This window comes from Oryzias melastigma, linkage group LG19 (genome assembly GCF_002922805.2).
Source record: "Oryzias melastigma strain HK-1 linkage group LG19, ASM292280v2, whole genome shotgun sequence".
Lineage (NCBI taxonomy): Eukaryota > Metazoa > Chordata > Actinopteri > Beloniformes > Adrianichthyidae > Oryzias > Oryzias melastigma.
The window spans coordinates 19,518,659-19,538,595 of NC_050530.1; the positions used below are offsets into that span (position 1 = coordinate 19,518,659).

At 40.6% G+C, this 19,937-nt stretch overlaps 2 protein-coding genes across 26 annotated transcripts in view; one reads left to right on the plus strand and one right to left on the minus strand.

Annotated features, from left to right (window-relative positions):
* The window catches only part of LOC112154425 (microtubule-associated protein tau), a 46,648-nt gene extending 38,552 nt beyond the window's left edge, over window positions 1-8,096 (plus strand). For 21 of the 22 annotated variants that reach the window (XM_024285335.2, XM_036217121.1, XM_024285334.2 and 18 more), the window contains 2 exons: window positions 1,085-1,191; window positions 4,793-8,096. In XM_024285335.2, coding sequence (XP_024141103.1) covers window positions 1,085-1,191; window positions 4,793-4,990 — 305 coding nt within the window. In that variant the 3' untranslated portion in view covers window positions 4,991-8,096. Of the gene's footprint in view, window positions 1-1,084; window positions 1,192-2,422; window positions 2,568-4,792 lie in introns of all 22 variants that reach the window. The other variant, XM_036217117.1, reaches the window with a different exon arrangement.
* Window positions 8,097-8,134: 38 nt separating this feature from the next.
* Window positions 8,135-19,937, minus strand: part of LOC112154424 (KAT8 regulatory NSL complex subunit 1) — a 39,739-nt gene continuing 27,936 nt past the window's right edge. For 3 of the 4 annotated variants that reach the window (XM_024285330.2, XM_024285332.2, XM_024285329.2), the window contains 11 exons: window positions 19,213-19,322; window positions 17,329-17,467; window positions 16,801-16,966; window positions 16,337-16,492; window positions 15,083-15,298; window positions 14,848-15,002; window positions 13,393-13,517; window positions 13,248-13,305; window positions 11,352-11,464; window positions 11,031-11,283; window positions 8,135-9,532 (listed from right to left, as the gene is read on the minus strand). In XM_024285330.2, coding sequence (XP_024141098.1) covers window positions 9,326-9,532; window positions 11,031-11,283; window positions 11,352-11,464; window positions 13,248-13,305; window positions 13,393-13,517; window positions 14,848-15,002; window positions 15,083-15,298; window positions 16,337-16,492; window positions 16,801-16,966; window positions 17,329-17,467; window positions 19,213-19,322 — 1,698 coding nt within the window. In that variant the 3' untranslated portion in view covers window positions 8,135-9,325. The remainder of the gene's footprint in view (window positions 9,533-11,030; window positions 11,284-11,351; window positions 11,465-13,247; window positions 13,306-13,392; window positions 13,518-14,847; window positions 15,003-15,082; window positions 15,299-16,336; window positions 16,493-16,800; window positions 16,967-17,328; window positions 17,468-19,212; window positions 19,323-19,937) is intronic. The other variant, XM_024285333.2, reaches the window with a different exon arrangement.

Here is a 19,937-nt window from a genome sequence, read left to right on the forward strand (position 1 = left end):
TTGTGGTTTGAGGACTGTAAAGCCCTATCAATTTGAATTTGTTTGAATTTACACCATTTTAGGCATTTTTCAGGGTTCTTTACCACTGAAATTTTACAAGTCTCTCTTCTTTTAAGTCTCAATTCTTATGGTTTTCAACTAACCTGGATTTTTCAGTACACTTGTGTGTTTTTCAATTTCTGTTTTTGTGCAATGTATGCACTGCCAGTATTGCTTTCTTCAACAATTCTTTTTTCAAATAGTGATTTGATTTTTCTGCAAAAAATAGATTTTCACAATCCAACATATTCCTTCCATTCATTGATAATTTTACTTATTTCTGTAATCACTTCTGCAAATTTCTTTTTTCAGCAGCAATTACCTCTTCTGCAAGCCAAAAAGATTTTACCATTTATTGACAACATTGCTGATTTCTGCAATTTCTTCAGCAACTTATGATAAACTTCAGTGTCTTCTGCTAAAAGTTATGCAATGAAGCAATTAAAGAAACCACCTTCTGCAAAACTGCAATCAAACGTATTTCCGCAAATGCAATTTTTTTTTCCTGGAAGTAAGACGACTCAGTCTCTGAGGCTCCGCCTTTCGCCCCTTGAGGGTGCCGCCCATTTCATGACATCACCGTAGAGTTAACCTCAGGAGTGTGTTGTTGTTTCGCCCACGAAACATAGACCCTTTAGTCATCTAAATGAATCACAGGTTAGTTGTGTAACTCATCTTAGACAGCATACTTACTCATTTCACCGGATGAAAGCTGAGAAAGCGTTGGACCGCCCCCTAGTGGTCTGCTTGGTATAATTCAGTCAGAGTGTTGAATGTCATTAAAAAAAATCCTCCAAAAAGATACAGATTTATGAAACTAAAAGATTTATTTAAGGAAAACTCCACGAGTCATTTGTGTGTTTTTTTGTTTTGATCATCTGCAATGTGAGAAGCTGCACTTTGATCTTAAAGATTTTAAAGATTGCTGAAGAAAGCATTAAACAAGTCGCTACATGAAGGCAACAGACTTACCAGGAAGTGAAGATGTAATCACACAGTAATTCCACTGTTAGTGACGGTGGCGCTCTCCTCTCTTCTGTTTCAGGTGGTGGAAACATTGAGATTAAAAACGAGAAGCTGGAGTTTAAGGTTCAGTCGAAAATCGGCTCCCTGGACAACATCAAACACGTTCCTGGAGGCGGGGCTAAACGGGTAAAATCGCCACTGAAGCCATCAGCTGCTCTGTTACTGACGTCTCTCTGCCTCAAACTCAGCAGGAGAAAGCCCACTTTAAGCTCTTTTAGATTCTTTTTATCTATTTCATAAATAAGTTAAATCTTATAAATGCTGTACATCGTTCTTCCAAACTATTGAGCCAGAAAGCTGCATAAAACGTTTATTTTTTATAATAAACAGAGCCAAACAGACTTAAAAGTATACAAATAATTTCAATTAATTTGACATTTTTGTAAGAAAAATAGTTCATAAATGAAAATACTCAATACATTTTTATGTATTTAATTTTAGCTTTAAAAATGGAATCTGAACAAGAATTCCTATTTTCTAAATTAATATTATTATGGACGTTTGAAGGAAAAACTTAAATAATTGGCATGTTAAAGGTAAAAAAATATTTTGAACAATTTAATTGTTTTTTTTTTGCATCTGCATTGATGTCTGCATATACAGATTTTTAATCTAATCTCAGAGTCCATAAAGTTTCATAAACTGCTCTCAGTTAGAAAAACATGGAAGGTTTTTTTCCTCAAATGTGATTGGTTGATCAGTTTGGATTTTATTTATATGCGTCAACCTTTAAAAAGTAACCTCTATTCTTAATATTTATTGACATTTTTATATTTCAGAGACTGCAGTCTACAATTTCTAGAAAAACTAGTTTAGCTGCAGCTCAACTGAGCTTTTATTTTGAAATTTGTTGTATTTTTAAGGGAAAATACTGCAAAAGTCTTAGGAATGTATTTCTTTCAGTATTTAAAACACATTTTTAGGCTCAAAAGGCTTTAAATATATGAAATTGTTTTTTGTGAATTTGCTTTATTTCAAAATAAGAGCACTGCCTTTAAACTTTAAAATTAAATTTTGTAAATTAATTTGTATTTTTATGAAGAGCAGAAATCCAACATTATTAACAATTGGGGATGAAAAAAAAAAGAAAAATAATTTTAATTTACAAACATATAATATATGACAATTAATGACAATTCCTACCTTTCATTTCATTTTGAAGTTTTATTTGATTTCTGTTATCTTTCATCTGTTTTTTTTTTTCATTTTTTCCATCCTGCTTTATTATTGTTTGTGAATGTTTTCTTAATTTGCAGTTGTCATTGCTCACATGTTGTGTTGCGTTTTCCCTTTGTGTTGAAACCATCCTGTGTTTCCGTTGCATGCCTTCTTGTCATTGGCGGGCCTTCCTCTGTAGAGGGAGAAGGACGCAGAGGGGAGCGTCTCAGACAGCTTCTCCATCCCCTCCCCCGTCACCACCCCCCCTCAGTCACCTCAGACTGTCCCTTCAGCACCCATCACACCCATCCTGACGCACCCCCTCATAAAGATTGAGGACTCCCGTAAGTATCTGCAGGCTGCGTTCAGCTGCATCTGAAAGCTGCTGGACCGATCTCCAACAGCCTGATTCCTTAGTGATAAAAGCTTATAAAAATTTTTTTAACAGATGCATTTCGTCACTATCTTCTCTCTATAGGTGGGTTAAAATATATATCTGTATTTTTAAACATACTAGCACTTTATGCTTCAGCAGTAATAAAAGTAAAAGAATAAAAAAATATCCAGCAGCTTTTCCACTATTCTGCACTTACACTATTTGTCCACCAGAGGGAGCTCCAGGCTCCTTTAGTGATTAAGATTTCTTGCAAAAATCATCTAAAATTTGCATTTATTGACACATTTATACTTTTTGTTTCAAAACTTTTAAATCCTTATTTAAAATTTAAATTTTTCAAAGTAAACTCCAGTAAAAAAATTTAGCTTATTTTGGGCTGTGTTTTAAATAAGAACAGAAATGTTGGATACTGTTTTTACATTCTGACATATTAAAAAAGAAACAAAAGTCGAGCAGATCTGTTATTCCAGCAGGTCCTTCAGTCATTTCTGATCTGGACCCTTTGACAGCAGAGCCACGTGGTTGTGAAGCATTGTGTGCACGCTGTCAGCACATGCTGCTGCACATGCTGTGCACGGCAATTAGCATGAATCCACACGTGCAGCCGACAGATTTGTCTCTGGAGACCTCTGTAGCATTTAACCCCTTTCATCACTGAGGCAGCTGGGGTCGACTGTGAGGTCACCGTGACCTTTCACCTTTGGGAGGACTTCTTAGCCTCTTCTAGAGTCAAAAGACTTTATTGTAACTGTCAGCAACCAAAAGTAGGAAAGAATAATGAAGAAAAAAAAGAATAAATTGAGAAAAACAAAAAAAAAACAAAAGCAGACGATCTTTCAGCGTCCTGATGGTTCAAACTGTGGGATTTTTTTTTAAAGTTAGACATTGTTTTGGAATCAGGAAACTGATTTTTGTTGTTTTTTTTAGGACTAAAATATAAATAAATATTTATTACTTTTTTTTTTAGAATTTTTTTTCTTAAAATGTTTTTCTAAAATCAATATAAAATATCAAATATTTTTAAAACAGTATTTTGAATATATGTATTTAATGCCTAACATATTTAAATTAAAATAAATTAAATGTATTTATAAAAATGTAAATAAAGACAATTACATTTTCAAAAACACTTTTTTATTTCAGAAATAGTCTGTAATTTTGATAAATATGACAATATAGTTATATATCTATATATTCATTGTAAGGCTGTGAACATTAATGCATTAAAGCACGCGATTAATCCAAAAGAATTAACACGTTAATATGTTTTAACGCAAATTAATCACAGAAACAGTCCTTTACTTTAACTCCGTGGTTCTGTCTTCCACGGCGTTTAAACATTTCATCTGGTATTATCCTGCTTATCCCATGGTCACCTACAAAAGAAATAAATATTCAGTTTTTAGTACTTTATTCTTGTTATTTTTGTGGTCTAGATAACCTTTTCACAAAAGCAAACTATTTGATCCATTGTCCGGTGCCATATTGTTCAAATAAATTTTACCTGGTAAAACATTGCAATTAATCGTGATTAATCCCAACACAAAAGTGCGATTAATCAAATTTTCTTTTTGTAATTGATTGACAGCAGTAATTGAAAATAAATGTTCTAAATGTGGAGTTTTGTGCGTGATTTCATTTGTGATTATTCAATACTGAGAATGAAGTCAATACTGAGACATTAAAAAACTTGATAGTTATTAATCGCAATTAATTTTTTCCAGGTTTGCTATTAATTAGTTAAATTTTTTTAATCCATTCCCGGTTCATTTATTCATGTTTTGGTTGAGAATAACAATGTAAAATAGTTTTTTTTAACATAAAATCAATATTATCAAACCCACATGCAGACTTTTACTCCTCCAGGAAAAAGGCCACCCTACCATCATAATCTTTGAGCCTTTTCTGATCTCAACATTAAACAAAAACAAGATCGTTTGTGTTTTTGCTGATGTTTGGCTCCTGGTTCTTCCATGAAGCTCCAGTCTTTCCTCTGTTTTCTGTCGTTACACTTTGAACAGATGGGTTGGAGCCTGAACCATCCTGGCAAACTCTCGCCTTATCTTGCCCCGCCCACATCAGGAACGTGTTCACGCTCGCTCCTGATGTGGAGAAGATCAACAACCAGCAACCGCCTGCTCGCCAAACTGATCTCCTCTGATCTCCACGCAGATCGAGTCCCACAAGCTGACCTTCCGTGAGACGGCCAAGGCCCGCACCGACCACGGCGCCGAGATCGTGTCTTTGGAAGACTCCGACCACCAGCTCAGCACCGTGTCCTCCTCAGGCAGCATCAACATGGCGGACTCTCCGCAGCTCTCCACGCTGGCCGACCAGGTGTCCGCCTCGCTGGCCAAGCAGGGCTTGTGAACGCGTCCGCCGCGTAGAGGAGTTCTTATGCCTTCCTCCTAACTCTCACAGGACTTTTTTTTAGCCGCCCATCTTCACTGGTTATCCTCCGCTAACCTTCAGAGCTGTTCTCGAGGCTTAGAGGTCCTAAAAATGTAACAAGTAGGCCAAATGTCTTTGATTTGTCTGTGTGCTCATTTTCTGTGGTGACCCTCTAAGACGTACGGCACCCCAGCAGAACCAAATCCTCGTGAAGACGTGATTTGACCTCGGCACACGTCCCGCTACCTACAACTCCTGACTGTCGGCCCTTAAAGATCTCACCTTTCGATGGGTTTCTGCTCCCGCTTTTCCTTTTTTCCTCTTTTAAAACGCAGGAGAATGCAGAATGTGTAGTGAGGGAACCGTCACAGGGTCAAACCGCTTTTAGGAAAAAACAGAAAAAATTTGAGTGGAGGCAGGAAAAGGCTTCTTGGACCTCAGTGCTGTCTTTGCTTCGTGTCGTCGCGACGTGCCGCGCCTCCAGCTGCGGGGGCTGACGGGGGAAAAAAAAACAGCCGGCTGAGGAGAGCCGCCGTCCGTGTCAAAGCCAGCGAGGAGATCCGAGCTCCACATCTCAGATTCTCCCTGAGCTTCCACGTGTACAGAAACACTGATATAAAATGGATTTAATTGGTTTGAATTCAGCCCAGCAGCCCTGCTTTCCAAAATAAGGCATATGGGCGGAGCAAACCCCACCCCAGACATGTCATTGGTTCCTCAGGTCAAACAAAAAGCCACGCCCCAATATGAGAACAACTTTGACCCAAAAATAATTTATTAAGTAAAAAAAAAAAACTTTTTTTAAAATATATATAAGTAATGTTAGGTGCTGGTTCTAATCCCACAAATGCTAAAGTGACTCGACACTCGGGCAAACTCGTTTGTGCTGCAACATACTTGTGACCACCAAGGAAGAACTAAGCATATCTAGTCTCTCTTCAGGTACCAAAGTTACCACAGAAACATCTTCTACGAGTCAGGACCTGGGACTTGTGCTGTGCTTACCTGACATGCAGAGACTAGAGACTTGTCATTGAGAGAAATAATCTTGGACTCCAGCTCAGAGACGTCAGACCTTGACTTGGACTGGTGCTTTTAAGATGTTTTTCTGAAGTTATGTAGGAGTTTAGACTTGTAGTAAAAGGACTAAAGCTCTGACTTGGACCGGTCCTTCTAAGACTTGAGACTTGTTTTGGTTCAGTTAGGTCTTATATAGTTATTGATGAATAGACTTTTACTCAATGACACCTAATCTCTGACTTGGAATGCTCCTTTTAAGACTTGAAACTTGACTGAGTCAGGTCTTTCTAAATGTTAAAGACTTGTACCAAAAGGACAAAATCTCCGTCATGGACTAGTGCTTCAAGGACTGATTCGAACCCGAGCCACAGGGAGATCCTTCAAGTACTTATGTAGGAGTTTAGACTTGTAGTAAAGGGACTAAAGCACTGACTTGGACTTGGGTCAGTTCAGTTTTGCATAGTAATTTAGGAGTAAAGACTTGTCATCAATAAACTTAAGTTGTGACTTGGACCGGTGCTTTTAAGACTTGAGACTTGACTGACTTGGTCTTGTATAGTTATCTGGGAGTAAAGACTTGTTCTAAAATAAAATCAGGACTCGACTTAGATTACAGGTTTTATTTAGTTATTGAGGATTAAATCTAGTCACTTAAGCTCTGACTTGGACTGGTGCTTTAGAGATTTGAGGCTTGGGTCAGGTCTTTCATATAGTTATTCAGGAATTTAAAACTCAGTCGACAGACTTGATCTCCGACTTGGACCGGTGCTTTTAAGACGTGACCTGGACTACCTCAGGGACACTAGACTCGATCTGGCCTCTCAGCTAGGGGACTTGACTCATACTTGTTCTGGTGGAGGTCTGGTGGGCGTGGCTTCAGTTCTGTTGTAGTCCCATCCACAGACAGACGTGAGTCCACGTTGGCTCTGAATGAAACTCCTGAGAGTTGATACTTCGAGTAATAACCTGAAGTTTGTCTGTCTGAACCGAACTAGTTAAGACTTGAAAAATAACTTGATCAGAAGCTTTTTTGACACGTTCGCTGGCTTTGACATGAAGGAAACGCCTTCTCAGCAGCTGAATTTTTTGCCTCCAACAGAAACAGCTAGACTAGGAAACTTTGTTTTGTGTTGGGCACAGTTTTATAATCTTCTGTGGATATATGACAAGTATTTGATATGAAAAAAACAGACATTTGTATTGTGCCTGCTACTGTTATTAGTGTTTTTTTTTTTACTGCTCTCATTGTAAATGTGCTACCGCTTGCTACAAGTGTCATTTCTGAGTCCATGGGTTGTGCTCGTCGCTGATTACAGTATTCAAACTGCCATACGCACTAAGGATAGATAAAATATTGTTTATTAGTTATGAAAGATCCTAAACAAGAGAGGTTGCAACAGGAAATCAAGGATTCCTTTACTGCCTTTGAAGCTAAAGCATCACTTTAAGGATAGAAAAGTTGCAGCATGGGAAAAAAAAAAAAAGTATTCGAGCAGAGATGGAGGAAAGTTGTACAGCACTAGAGCTTTTTCTTCCACGCGTGTATAAAGTCCCTGAATGCACCACCTTGTTCCGCAAAAATAAGAGCGCGTCATTCTCCGCAGCTGACGGGACTTTCAAAATAAATGCATGCTCTAAATTCTCCCTCCTGCAAAACACCTCAAACGTAGATGTTCCCGCCTACTTTGGGCCACACAGACCGAACTCCGGTAGGTCTTTAGTTCAGAAGTGCTTCTTGCATGCACTGATCTCATGCGTCCTGAAGATGGAGTTCACACTGGGCTAGACTCACGGAAAGGACGCCAATATCCACGTCTGGTTGAACTCTGGGTGTTTTTTGTCACATAATCTGCATGCAGGGGTTCTTTTGTTTTATTTGCAGTAGACCTCGCTCGTCTGAATGCAGGACTGAAACGGGGCGGCAGCTCCAGGACTCGTCGCCCTCCTTATTTCTGACGCTGTACAGTTGTGGAAATGTGGCTGTCGTCATTGTGCATTTGATCAATAACTGATTATGATTCTCGTTGCTGTATATGTGTATTTGAAATAAATGCTATGAAGTCAATTGTTGTGTGTGGATGAATGACAGACGGGAGCGGCGGGTCCAAGTTAAACATAAATGTTTTAATGGTACTATTTACAAAAACGAAAGAACGATTCTGCGTTTTGATTAGGTTAACTGCTGCAACAATCAAACAGGTACATTGACATCTTGCTTTACTAAAAAAAAAAAGAAAAGAAAACAGTGACTTAACAGCTGTGACATAAAAAGGAGGTGAAAAATGAAAACAACCAGTTTTTTTTTCCTTTTCTATTTTGCATAGCAATTAGTTACTGAAGACGGGGGAGGGGGGTGGTTGGTTATATGGCGGCCGTGAGGGGGGGCGAACAGAATCCGGTTCGGATCGGGAGGACCAAAGAAAACATTCCCTTGAAGAACCTGAGCTTGGGGCGGCTGCTGCTACATCTGTTTGAACAGGGGGCGGAGCTGCAGTCATGAGACTAACATTAGCTCCGCCCCCACTCCCCAACGTGCAGCACCTTTCTGACGAACAAGTGCTCAAAGAAAAAAGAAAACCAAAAAAACACACCCCGCTCATTTGAGCTGCGAAGATACTACCGGAATGATCGACGATTGTGTTACTCTGGAAAACGACAAAACGACAAACAGAACGAGTCAGGAATGCAGAACAGAAAGAAAGCAAAACCGCTAAACTAGGCTGGACTGTGTGGGGGGAGGGAAGTGCTCTGGTGATTTTAGGCGACGGGAACGGGGGGGACCCGATTTCAAAATGTACCTGTTTATTTGAAGGGAGGTGGAGGGAGAGGTGGGGGCTTTTTTTTCTTTTGTTATTCGTCACTCCACTAAAAATGTACATGGGAATTACAAGCAAACTAGTCAATAGAAAACACCCTTTGGCCATATGTTTGAGGAGTCCGCTACATAGTGCGCTACAAATGTACACGCGACATATGAAACACCACTAAGCCCCCCCCATGTACATTGTTTAGCTTACTACAGAACTTATTTTTTGTAATGTGTTGTTTTATACTTTTTTTTTTACATTTATATTTTTTCTGTGACAAAAACAAGTGTGGGGAAAGGCTTCTATCTTCATAATGTTCACTAAAAACTGTGAAAAGTATTAGACTGATGTTTGAATATCAAACAACAGGAACCCATTATATATATATATATCTTATTCTGCTTTGAGGTTCTGCTTGTTAATGCCAGAGAGGAGCTGTGTGGGGGAGGAGGAGGAGGAGGCGGGGCCACCTCCGTCAGTCCGGCGCTCATCGGTGGGTGGAGGCCCGCTGCTTGAAGCCGCTGTCGTCGTCGCACAGCAGCTCCATGTCGTCCGAGTCCAGACGGCCGTAGGCTGTTGCTCGGCAACCTGAGATGCTGCGCATTCGGGGCCTGATGTGGTCAGTCTCCGCCTCGGGCTCCGGCGCCGGGTCTTCTGGCAGGGGGAAGCCGCGGCGCTCCCATGGCGCCACCGTCTGATGGAAAACATGAAAATGTAACAAATGAATAATTCTCTTACATTTAAAACTGTTTTAATATTTCAGAGATGATGTAATCAGAATAATGTAGGAGGAAAGTGATTGGACCTATAATTAGACCTGCTGGACACATTTAGGGGTTGATCTAGAACAGGGGGGTCAAACCCAACAGATGGTTTATTCCAGTCTCAAAATGATTATGTTTAACAAAAAAGAGCAAGTTTTTAGCTCATTCCTGTGGCGAGTTCTGGTTCTTTACAGAAATGACAGCAATGTGCAATTCCTCCACTAGGGGGAGCAAAGGAAACAAAACAAGAAATCAAGAAACAATTTAATAATATGTGATTAGGCTACTAAGTTGTTTGAGGCACTTTAACCAACTGAGAAAAAAACTAAAACAAGCACAAAGCTGCGGATAAGTTGACCAGAGGTTATTTTGCTGTTATGTTTCTGGTCCGGTCCACTTCAGATCAGAAGGGATGAATGTGGCACCTGAATTAAAATGATCTAGAACTTTCAGGTGTCTAGCAGGACAGAACATCAACTATAGGGCTGTGACACTCATAGATCAAACCACAATTTTCATTATTTAATCTATATAAATATAAAACTTAATTTATACCATCATTTATACATTTCTCTATTAACAAAATAGAAAACCCCCCGCAGATTTTGAATGAAATAATTGGTATTTATTACAAGGGATGTCCTGATCTGATCATGTGATCAAAAATCGGTCCTGATCATGAGGTTGATGACTCGATCAATCAGTATCGGATATTTCATTTATTCTTACTCTGCTCAACAGTTTGTATTTTAGGCTTATTATATCAGATAAACACTCCACTAGTTTTGTCATGAAAGTCTTTTGTTTTAAATCCACCAAAAACACTCGATAGCTTTACTTTGAAAATGAGAACCTTCACTGACCCTTTATTTTGAAGGTTTATTTGCGTTCAATGACGGTAATTCATTTGGTGAGTTAAGTTTATATACTTAAATAACTGCCTGAGGTCTGTTTTTACTAAACTGATATAGATCATGAATTCAGATCACATTTATGTAAGGACTCTATTCTGGTTCCAGTCTTAACCAACAACCTGAGAATTGGCTCCATTTCAACTACTGAGACTCAAATTCTCACTTTGCTCGAGTTCTAACTTTTATTCTTAAGCCTCCGTAAAGGAAAACATCAAAAGTGGAGGAAAACAAAAGCAGATCAGAGGATTGACGACGTTCTGACAGCGAGGTGAACGAGTGCAGGAGGATGAAGCAGACAGCAGGAAACTCTTGTGAACAAACTCGCGAGGATTTCTGAGGTGGCCTAGTTTGACGGAGAAAGCTCCGATCTTTGTTTTCTCTCGCAGTGATTCCCAGCTTTCATCCAAACTATCACTGAGCGATTAAGGAAAAAGCTTTTGAGGAGGTTTCAGACCGGGTCTGGTGAACGCGGTAAAGCCTCTCCGTTTCTTTCGTCAGAGCGCCGAACACGTACCCGCTCTTCAAAGGTGAAATCTGGCGTGGAGCACCGCGTGTCCTCGTTGGACAGCAGCCGGTGGGAGTCCCTGGAGCACGGGGTCTGGGGGTTGGAGGACGTGTCGGGGCTGGGCGGACTCATGGGCGACGGCACGTGACTGTAGTCGTGGAGCAGGGGGTACGGCCCGGGGTCTGGGGATGCAGGCTGGGGCGTGGGGGGGTTGGTGCCACACAGCAGCGGGGTGGTGCGCCCGTCCACAGACTTGTACGACCTGAGGGGAACCAACATCAGGAAAATTCCTGTCTAGCATAAATAAAACACAGGTGGGGGGTTCCTCACCTGCTGCCCCTCCTTTTAGCAGGAGCCAGCGCCATCCAGGTCCAGCGGCTGCGCTCCTGGTCCTCGTAGGGCTGATGGAGCTGGATGAAGGCCGCATCCGAGAGGTCCTCCACCTGCAGACAGCGTGGCGTCAGATCAGATTGAGCAGCTGCTCATTCACAGCGCCTCAAACGGCGGTATTTATTAGTCAAACTCAACGCAGAAATAAGGAGGGGCCTCTGTTCACACACAAGATGGCGCCAGAATCAATCTGTAGCCGGAAGAGGAAATAGAAATTTCCTAGACTTTAAGAAACCCTTTTAAAAGGATATTTTAAAACCTTTTCAGAACCATCAGATTTGAAGCTTTTAAACGTGAATAAACTGTAGCTGTCTGGGAGTTAAGAGTTCAAGATGGGCTTCAAACGGGACAGAGAACGTTAATCGTTTCATTTCTTTCAAGTCAATACTAACAAATGTTCAAATATGTAGAACTTCACCCGTTTGCCTCTGGAGAAAAAGCCGGCAAAATGCTTTTTTTCTGTGACAGAGTCACAGAGGAGGGAAAAAAATGACAAAAAGGGCTGACAAAAGAGAGAAAAAAACGGGAAAATATGTCAAAAGCGAAAAACTGTTGTTTTTGCGTCCGGCTCCGGCAGGGGGAGGGGCTTCCAGCTATTAATTATTTGGCGCCATATTCTTTTCTCTGTAGCCAGATTCTCTTGGAAATAAGACATGTAGACGCACATATGAAACGTTCCTGAGAGGACATTCAGACCCCTGAGAGGACATTTCAGACCCCTGAGAGGACATTCAGACCCCTGAGAGGACATTTCAGACCCCTGAGAGGACATTTCAGACCCCCTCAAACTTTTTCTGCTCCTGCGTTCGTGTTTAATCCTCTGTAAGCAGAAGAAGTCCTCGGTCCTTGGTCATGAACGCTCGAGCAGACTCTGGTTCTGCTCAATGGCATCTTTCTGCTTACGAGGTAAAAAACTTGACAATTGGGGAATTGGGGGCGGAGACAGAGGACTGCAGTGGCTTTCTTCTGATTGGTTTATTTTGAGGACGATGACGTCTTGTCCATCATCCTCTTACAGAACCGTATTCATCAAAAACACTTCTGATCATACTTAGTAAACAGTTATTAAAGAACATTGGAGTATTGCTCAGCATACAGAGGTTTTTTTTTAATCCAGAACAGACTCTGTACTTTACACAAACTTTCACTCTGTCTTCTCTGTGCCTTAAAAAACAGACGTATCCTCCATCAGAGCTCACCTCTGCAGAATTTGCCGGTTTCATATATAATAAACACCTGGTCTGGATGATAATTATCCTCCGTGATAGTCAGGATATTTTGGAGCCGGTGTGATTTCTTCATCAAAACTCAAATAAACTGGAGAAAACTAAAGATTTTTTGAGAAGTTCTCAAATACACTGCAGATTTAGCGTGATTTTTTACAAGGCCAGTGATGAATCTTTCTAGGATCTTGTTAACAGTAACAATAAAAACATTCAACTTATCCGTTGTAGTTTGAAGGAGATTTTCAATAAACCAATCAGAAGAAAGCCCTCTGTCTCCGCCCCCAATTGTCAAAAGTCATTTCTCACTTGCATGCAGAGAGTTTCTCAGTGATTAGAGCCAGAGTCCCCGTGAGCGCACGTGTCTAAAATGTCACGATCACTGAGATTCTGCACGGATGCATCCGAATGAAGTGGAGCAGGGAGCATGTGGCCGGCCCAGTGAATTTTTTGGATTCCCAATAATTTTAGCTTAATTTTCTTAATATGAATCAGAAAAAAAACACATTAAAAACACAGTTTTCATGTGAGTGGGTCTTTAAATGCGGAATATTAAAATGTAACTTCAATCAATCTAAGAATCAGCGAGGTGCCAAACGGAAAAATTCTTTACCTCGCGCTCGTTCTCCTCTTCAGTTATGGATTGTGAGAAAATATCCGCCGAACGCCAGCTGACAAAACAAGAGACAAGAATGAGAATTGGGGCTAAATAAAAAAAATTGGATGGAAGGAGCAGCAGAAAAGGGGGCGTGGTCTACCTGGGTGTGAGAATCTCTTTGTACTGCAGCTTCTCCACCCTGGTGGTGGCGGCCACAGACATGGGGATTACGATGTTGTTGATGTCGAAGGAGCTCTCTCCACGCCGCCTCTTGATTGGCTGCTGCTGGGGAACAAAAGCGGTGGAGGGATTATTCTAAAAACCTGACAATGAAACTATCGGATCTCAGTTTTTGATCATTCATGTGGATAAAGATTCCACTCAACTTCTACAGTCTAATAGTAGCTAAACTTTTAATTAAAATGATGCAAATGAAGTTCTTTGAGTCGTGTTTTCATGCAGAACAAAGCAGCAGCAGCTGCAGGGTTGCTGCTTCCTGACATCTCTGATTCAACCACAAAAACAAGATAAATAAAAGCTGTGAGCAAAGTTTCAGTTTCCTTTCGTTTGTTTTTTCACCACAAACATTAAGATCAAGAGATTCTGACTTTCAGATGCATCATCCGGCCTGAAACCTTCACCGTGTGAGCGCGTACAGTAGAAACCCGAACCCACGCGCCATGAAGGATTTAAGATCCGAGTCGCTACACGGGTTCTATATTCTATATTGTTGTCCTATAGAAAAATAAGAGTCATTTGGTCCAGTTTCTTACAGACAGGAAGTCCCACTAAACCTTAGAGTAAAATACATGTAATTTATGTTTATGTGGCCATTAAACCATTCGTTTATCAATATAGCTTTAAAATAGTCATTGAATTAGAAAAGTGTCAGATTTTCTATGCAAAAAACAATTTAAACTAATTTCCTTTTAACAACAGCAAGTTCCTTTCAAAATAAAATACATTCTGCTGCAGCAGATTTACTCGAATAAAATATGTAAAAAGTTAAACATAACATTTTCAATCATTAGAAAATAACTAGATGCTATTCTGGAGTATAAATTAGAATATATATATATATATATATATATATATATATATATATATATATATATTTTACATTTATTCAAACTGTTAGCATTTTTTTTAAAGCCAAAGAGCCAGAAAAAGACCATCAACATCTGAGATCTAACTCAAGTAACAGATCAGTTTTCCAAAATAAAGCTTAGCCATAAAAACAAAAGTATCTGAACTTGTGTTTTCAGAACAGAGATTTGATCTTCCCATGCTGTGTGATGAGATCAAACTGAAGTTCAAAGGATACAAAAACACGTCGGCGGCGTTTCAAGTGGCACCAAAACCACAAGCCGTCTTATTTTGGCTAAAAGTGCCGCACTGATCACGCCTCAGTCATCCTCACTAAGCTTTTCACCATCAACAGGCTGTAAGATGGCAAACTAGTTTGTTTCCCAAAATGCTTTGCTGCAGCTGTATTAAAAATATTCATGTGATCAAAATGTGAGAAACTAAACACCTGCAGCTGAATAGAATTAGTTTATTGATCTAAATCCTATAAACTTTTTTTTTTGTGAGATGTGGTCAGGCGTGTTCTTACAGGCGTGATGGAGACGCTCTGGCCGCCGGCGCCCAGCGGCGCGGAGTTCTCCGAGGACGTGGAGAGCTGCCGTGTCAGTGGACTCTGGAGGGACGAGTGCATGTTGGCCAGTGTTGTGCAGGGGTTGCTCAAGTCCATGTAAAGTTTGGGTGAGGCTGGAGGGAAGGAGACGGGCAGATTCAAGCTGCTGCATCAAGAATCTCACATCAGATCACCACCGATCCGCCACACTCACAGTCGGTCCGCTCCAGAGAATGCTCTCGTAGTCTCTTGCGGCTGTAGTTCTTGTCGTAGGGTCCTAACGGGGTGGAGAGGGTGTGCAGCCGCTCCGTCTTACACCCGGCCTGGCCCTCCAGCCGGGCTGCAGCCAGCAAGCCGCCGCCGCTGCTGCCTGCCGTGTTGCTGTCCACGCTCCTCTGCTTCTCAGCACGGTTTTTATAGTGACCCAGTCCTGCAATCACATTTGGATTCTTCAACCTGTAGCTTCATAATATTCTCTTTACAGATGGCATCACATCAGCAGATCTTTACAGCTGAGGCTGTAACTTTATTTTGTTTGTCAACCCCCCCTACTTTCATTTGCAGATTGGTGCCAAAATTAGTCTGTAGCGCCTGATTGGACAAAGACCTCCAGCTCAGGATTCAAATATGGTCACAACATCTGTTGGAACCCTCTTTGTTTCCTTTTGTTGGAGGATTTGGTCTTTGTATTTCTTTAAATAAAATCTCAGCTTATTTTCAGTCTAGGTTTTTTGTGAGTTGTTGTGGTATTTAATTTTTTTTTTCTACCTTTATCTTACATCCTTGTACAAGCCCCTAGACAGGGGGTTAAGACATATTGGGGGCTCGTCCGGGATAAAAAAATGAATTGTGATTTTGGTATTTGACTTTGGGGTCTGCCTGTGTGTTGGGCTTTTTTGGTTGTTAAGTTGACAGTTTTATTCTGAGAGTAAATGATAATGTCTTGACTTTGATGGTTTTGTTTTGGCTCCATATTTGGAGAAATTAAACAAGTGAATTAAATTTTAAGTATTAACAGTTGCTTGTTACTTTGATTTTCACATTCCCAGTAATTACAGTTAAAGAAAAACTCAAACTACACAAAAACAACCAATAATACCTATCACAAGATCACAATTAATCCCGGACGAACCCCCAACTTATGTCACACCCCTGTCTTGGGGGCTCATAAAGAGATATAATATTAAACGTAGAAAAACAAAAAACAACATGAAGTATGAACTTTTTGTAATGACGATAGAGGAGTCGGCCTTTTCTCCTCTCTGAGTTAATCCATTGAGAAAGCCGTTCCTGGTAAGATTCCTCTTTGAGGTTCCCAGAAAGCAGATTCTGTTTCCACATCCTCACTGTGCACAGAAGGCTTCGGTTCATTTAGAAATGACAGAATGTTGACGCTAGTCTAACCATCTATTCCTGTCATAACTGGGAGTAAAAGTCCAGATGATGATGTCATAGAGACGGGACTTACTGACTGCCATGAGCGAGTTGGTGAACTTGTGCTTCTCTTTGGAAGAGGACAGCTTGTGTTTGAGGGACAGCTTCTTCAGTGGTTTGCTTCTCTCCAGTGATTTGGTTTGCCACTGGCTCTTCATGATCTGCTGCAGACGCAGACCTATACTAACGTCTGAGAACAACAAGGAAAACAATTCAGAACACGTATAAGGAGATATAAGATTTTTTTTAAACCTAGAAGGTTTCCATATGGTGATTGAAATGAAACCAATCCAGAAAAACAGCACTAAGACTGTGTTCAGATCTTGTGTTTCAAATCAGGATTTAAGAGAAAAAAACAGCGGCACAGACAAAACAAACAGCCAGCCGAGAAGTTCCTGCTGAAGCCTCGCTCCGTGACCACTCCTCGTCTGCTTCCCTCACAACATGCAAAGCAGGAAACTGTGGCGTAAACTTTCAGGAGAGCCGGGCGGCACTGACCGTCGGGGAAGGACAGGATGGGGTGGATGCCAAGATCCAGCCTTGACAGGCGCTCCAGGTTGGGCAGCTCGAACTGGGGGTCCTCTCTGGGGGTGGGCCAGCCACCACACATGACACAGCTGGGGTTGACCCGGCAGTTACACTGAAAGCAGCTGCTCTTCGGGTTCTGGTGGTGGACACACAGGTTGGTTTTATATACAACTTCCCTTTCTGAAGTCTGAAGTTTACTACTAGTAAAAATAAACTATTACATTATGGAACTGGTTTTGAAGGATTAAATGAATAATAAAAATCAAGTGTTTTAACTAAAATGTCCAAAAACTGATCAGTGTTTCCAAAAAAAGATGATTAGCCAACATTTTCCTCACATACATATCAGATTATTTCTTCAGAATAGAGAGAGAAATCCACGCAAAGTTCTGACCTCAGCTCTCCAGAATGTGTTAAAATCAACAGTGAATTCCTCCTGATGCAAACCCACTTTCTGAATTTCTAACAGAACATTTTTGGTTTCATTCCACGCCTCACCTTCCCGTTGAGATTGGGCACCACGTTTGGCTGAATGAGCCGCCGCCGTCTGCAGCTGACCAGCGGTCGCGTGCGGGCGGCCACGCACGTACTGTCCTGCGTCAGCTGCTGCTGCTTGCCATCTGCACCTTCTGCCATCCTGTTGGGCCACACACAGAAATAGAGTCCTTAGCTCAAGCGGATGGATTTCATTCTGGGGATGAACTAGTACTTTTGAAACACTTCCGGTGTCTGAATAGTGCTTGAAAAGATTAAAAATGTGAATTTTTTCCCCAAAACCTTGCAGTATGAAAAAGTACTGTCACATATGCTCTATTTCATTCACTCTGCACTGCAGTGCTGCATCTACGTGTACATTAAGGTATTTCATCGCCATGACAACGTTTTTCTTTTTTTTTTTGGAGCGTAGTACACATCCCTCTTAACCATCAGGTCACTATTTCAGAGCAATAAATAGATTTTTCCTAACAATATTTTACTACACTCTAGTATATTTATAAAAAATCGTGAATCAGTGATCTTAGACGACGCAAATATTTATACTCAGATTTTCAGGATCAGATCACGCGGATCAGAGCATCAGAGCCCTAATACATCGGTACGAGGGATGTCACAATCCTCCATCAAAAACTAAACTGTATGCTACACCATTAAACCCAATAATAAGGAAAGTGAATCAGTGCATCTCTGCTGAATACCAGTATGTTTATTTTGAAAGTGTCAAACACTCGTGCTGAATTTTAGTGACGCCGCAAATTATTTAATAGTCGACTAATCACCATTTTTTTTTCAGATTAGTTGACTAATCGGGTCATGGGCAAACTGGATGTCAAAAACAGACGTCACACAACCATCATTAGCTCTAAACTAACAAAAAATTAGATGTATAGCATTATCTCCAATAATGCTAGTATAATGCTAAGCTAAATTTGTCTGCTGAAGATGCTAGTGCTGATAGCTGAAGATGCTGAAATTAATAGCTAAAAAGGCTGAAGCTGAAAACGCTTAAGCTCTCAAATTAGCCTAAAAAACTGAAAAAAACAGCACAAGTTAGCCAAAACAGTCAACATGTAGCTAAAATTTAGCTAAACTCCAAAATAGCCTTAAAAACCGTAATAAGTGCCAAAATAATCCAAAAAGTTAGCACACTGCATTATAACTTTCAACTTTACTACACTCCAACTCCATACAGTATAAAGTAACGACTTATGTACAATTAAATAAGTTGTCGATTATTTTAAGTCGATTGGTTGTCAATTTGTCGACTAATTGTGGCAGCCCAACTAAATTTAAAACAGATTTAGTATGTATTGTTTACGGCAGGTTTAGTTTGAGCCAACGGAAATTCTTTTTCTGTTTCTTGCTCATTAGCACAAAGATTTTTTTTTTAATTTTTAGTTGTTTCCGAACACAAAAATCATTTATCAAACCAAAACAAAGCCATGAAGCAAAAATTGAGGTTTGTCCCAAATTGGTTAAAGTGAATTGTGTCCTTCCTAGTCACTACCGGTACCAACATGACCCTGAGTTTCACCGCTGGTCCTACTCAACACAAACCACTTCATCTAAAGGAGTGTCAAAGAGGGTCAAACTGTAAAGCATTTAATGTGGAAATATGAAAACAAACGTCAATATTATAGACATGAACGTCCATTGTGTGCAGGACTGAACAAACCAGCTAATGTGGGATTGTTGAAAAACAAAACCTGCAATTCTAGACTGTAAAATGTGAACAAACTTAAACCAACCCTATCACTGCAGAACCACTATTGCCAACGTCCCACATTCATGGCGGTGAACGCCACGCCCCCGGATGCTCGTGTTTCTCAGAAACCCAGGCTGCCTTTCAGGGAACCGCCATGAGACAATCATTACCAGCCATACCTGCTGAGGACGCCGTTAACTGGCTGTCCGTTTTGACCTCTCCAAGTGCCCTGCTCTGTGCTGCCGAGGTGGGCGGGGCCTGTGTGCTCCAGCCGCTCTGAACCAACATCCTGCGTGGACAGATAAGAGAAAACCAGTGAGACAACACCTCCCGATGACAGAACGAGCCGACCTGAGAGTCCTCAGACAGACAGCCGCGATGTTTCATGTGAGAACACGCCGGAGCACGCTCACGCTCAAATCCTGAATTATTCACTGCACATTTGTTCCAACGGGTTAAGCTTTGCCAGAGAGGAATCACTCTGTGCCATCGCTGACTTTACAACACTCTTAAGCACTTTAAAGTTCTGTGCTCCATCAGTTTCATGTGATACTTTGCAGGTAATCTTATAAAAAATACAAAACATGACACTTTAAAAGTTGCTGTGATGTTTAACCGCCTCAATAAAAGACAAATGTTTGATTTTGTGAGAAGTAATGGTATCATTTGAATAGAAATGAAAGGGGGGGGGGGCTTTACAATCATCCTATATTATTTTTATTATGGCAAACTGAATATGACAAAGAAACGAGCGTCTGCTCTGACTGATTCAAAGGGAGAAAAAAAGAAAAATACATTCAAGTTTACAAAACATCTACTGTCATAGCAGCTGAAACTGAACAAACCAGATTATTTATCTTTAGATTTAATACCAAATTACGGATACAGGCACTTTTTTTTTTTT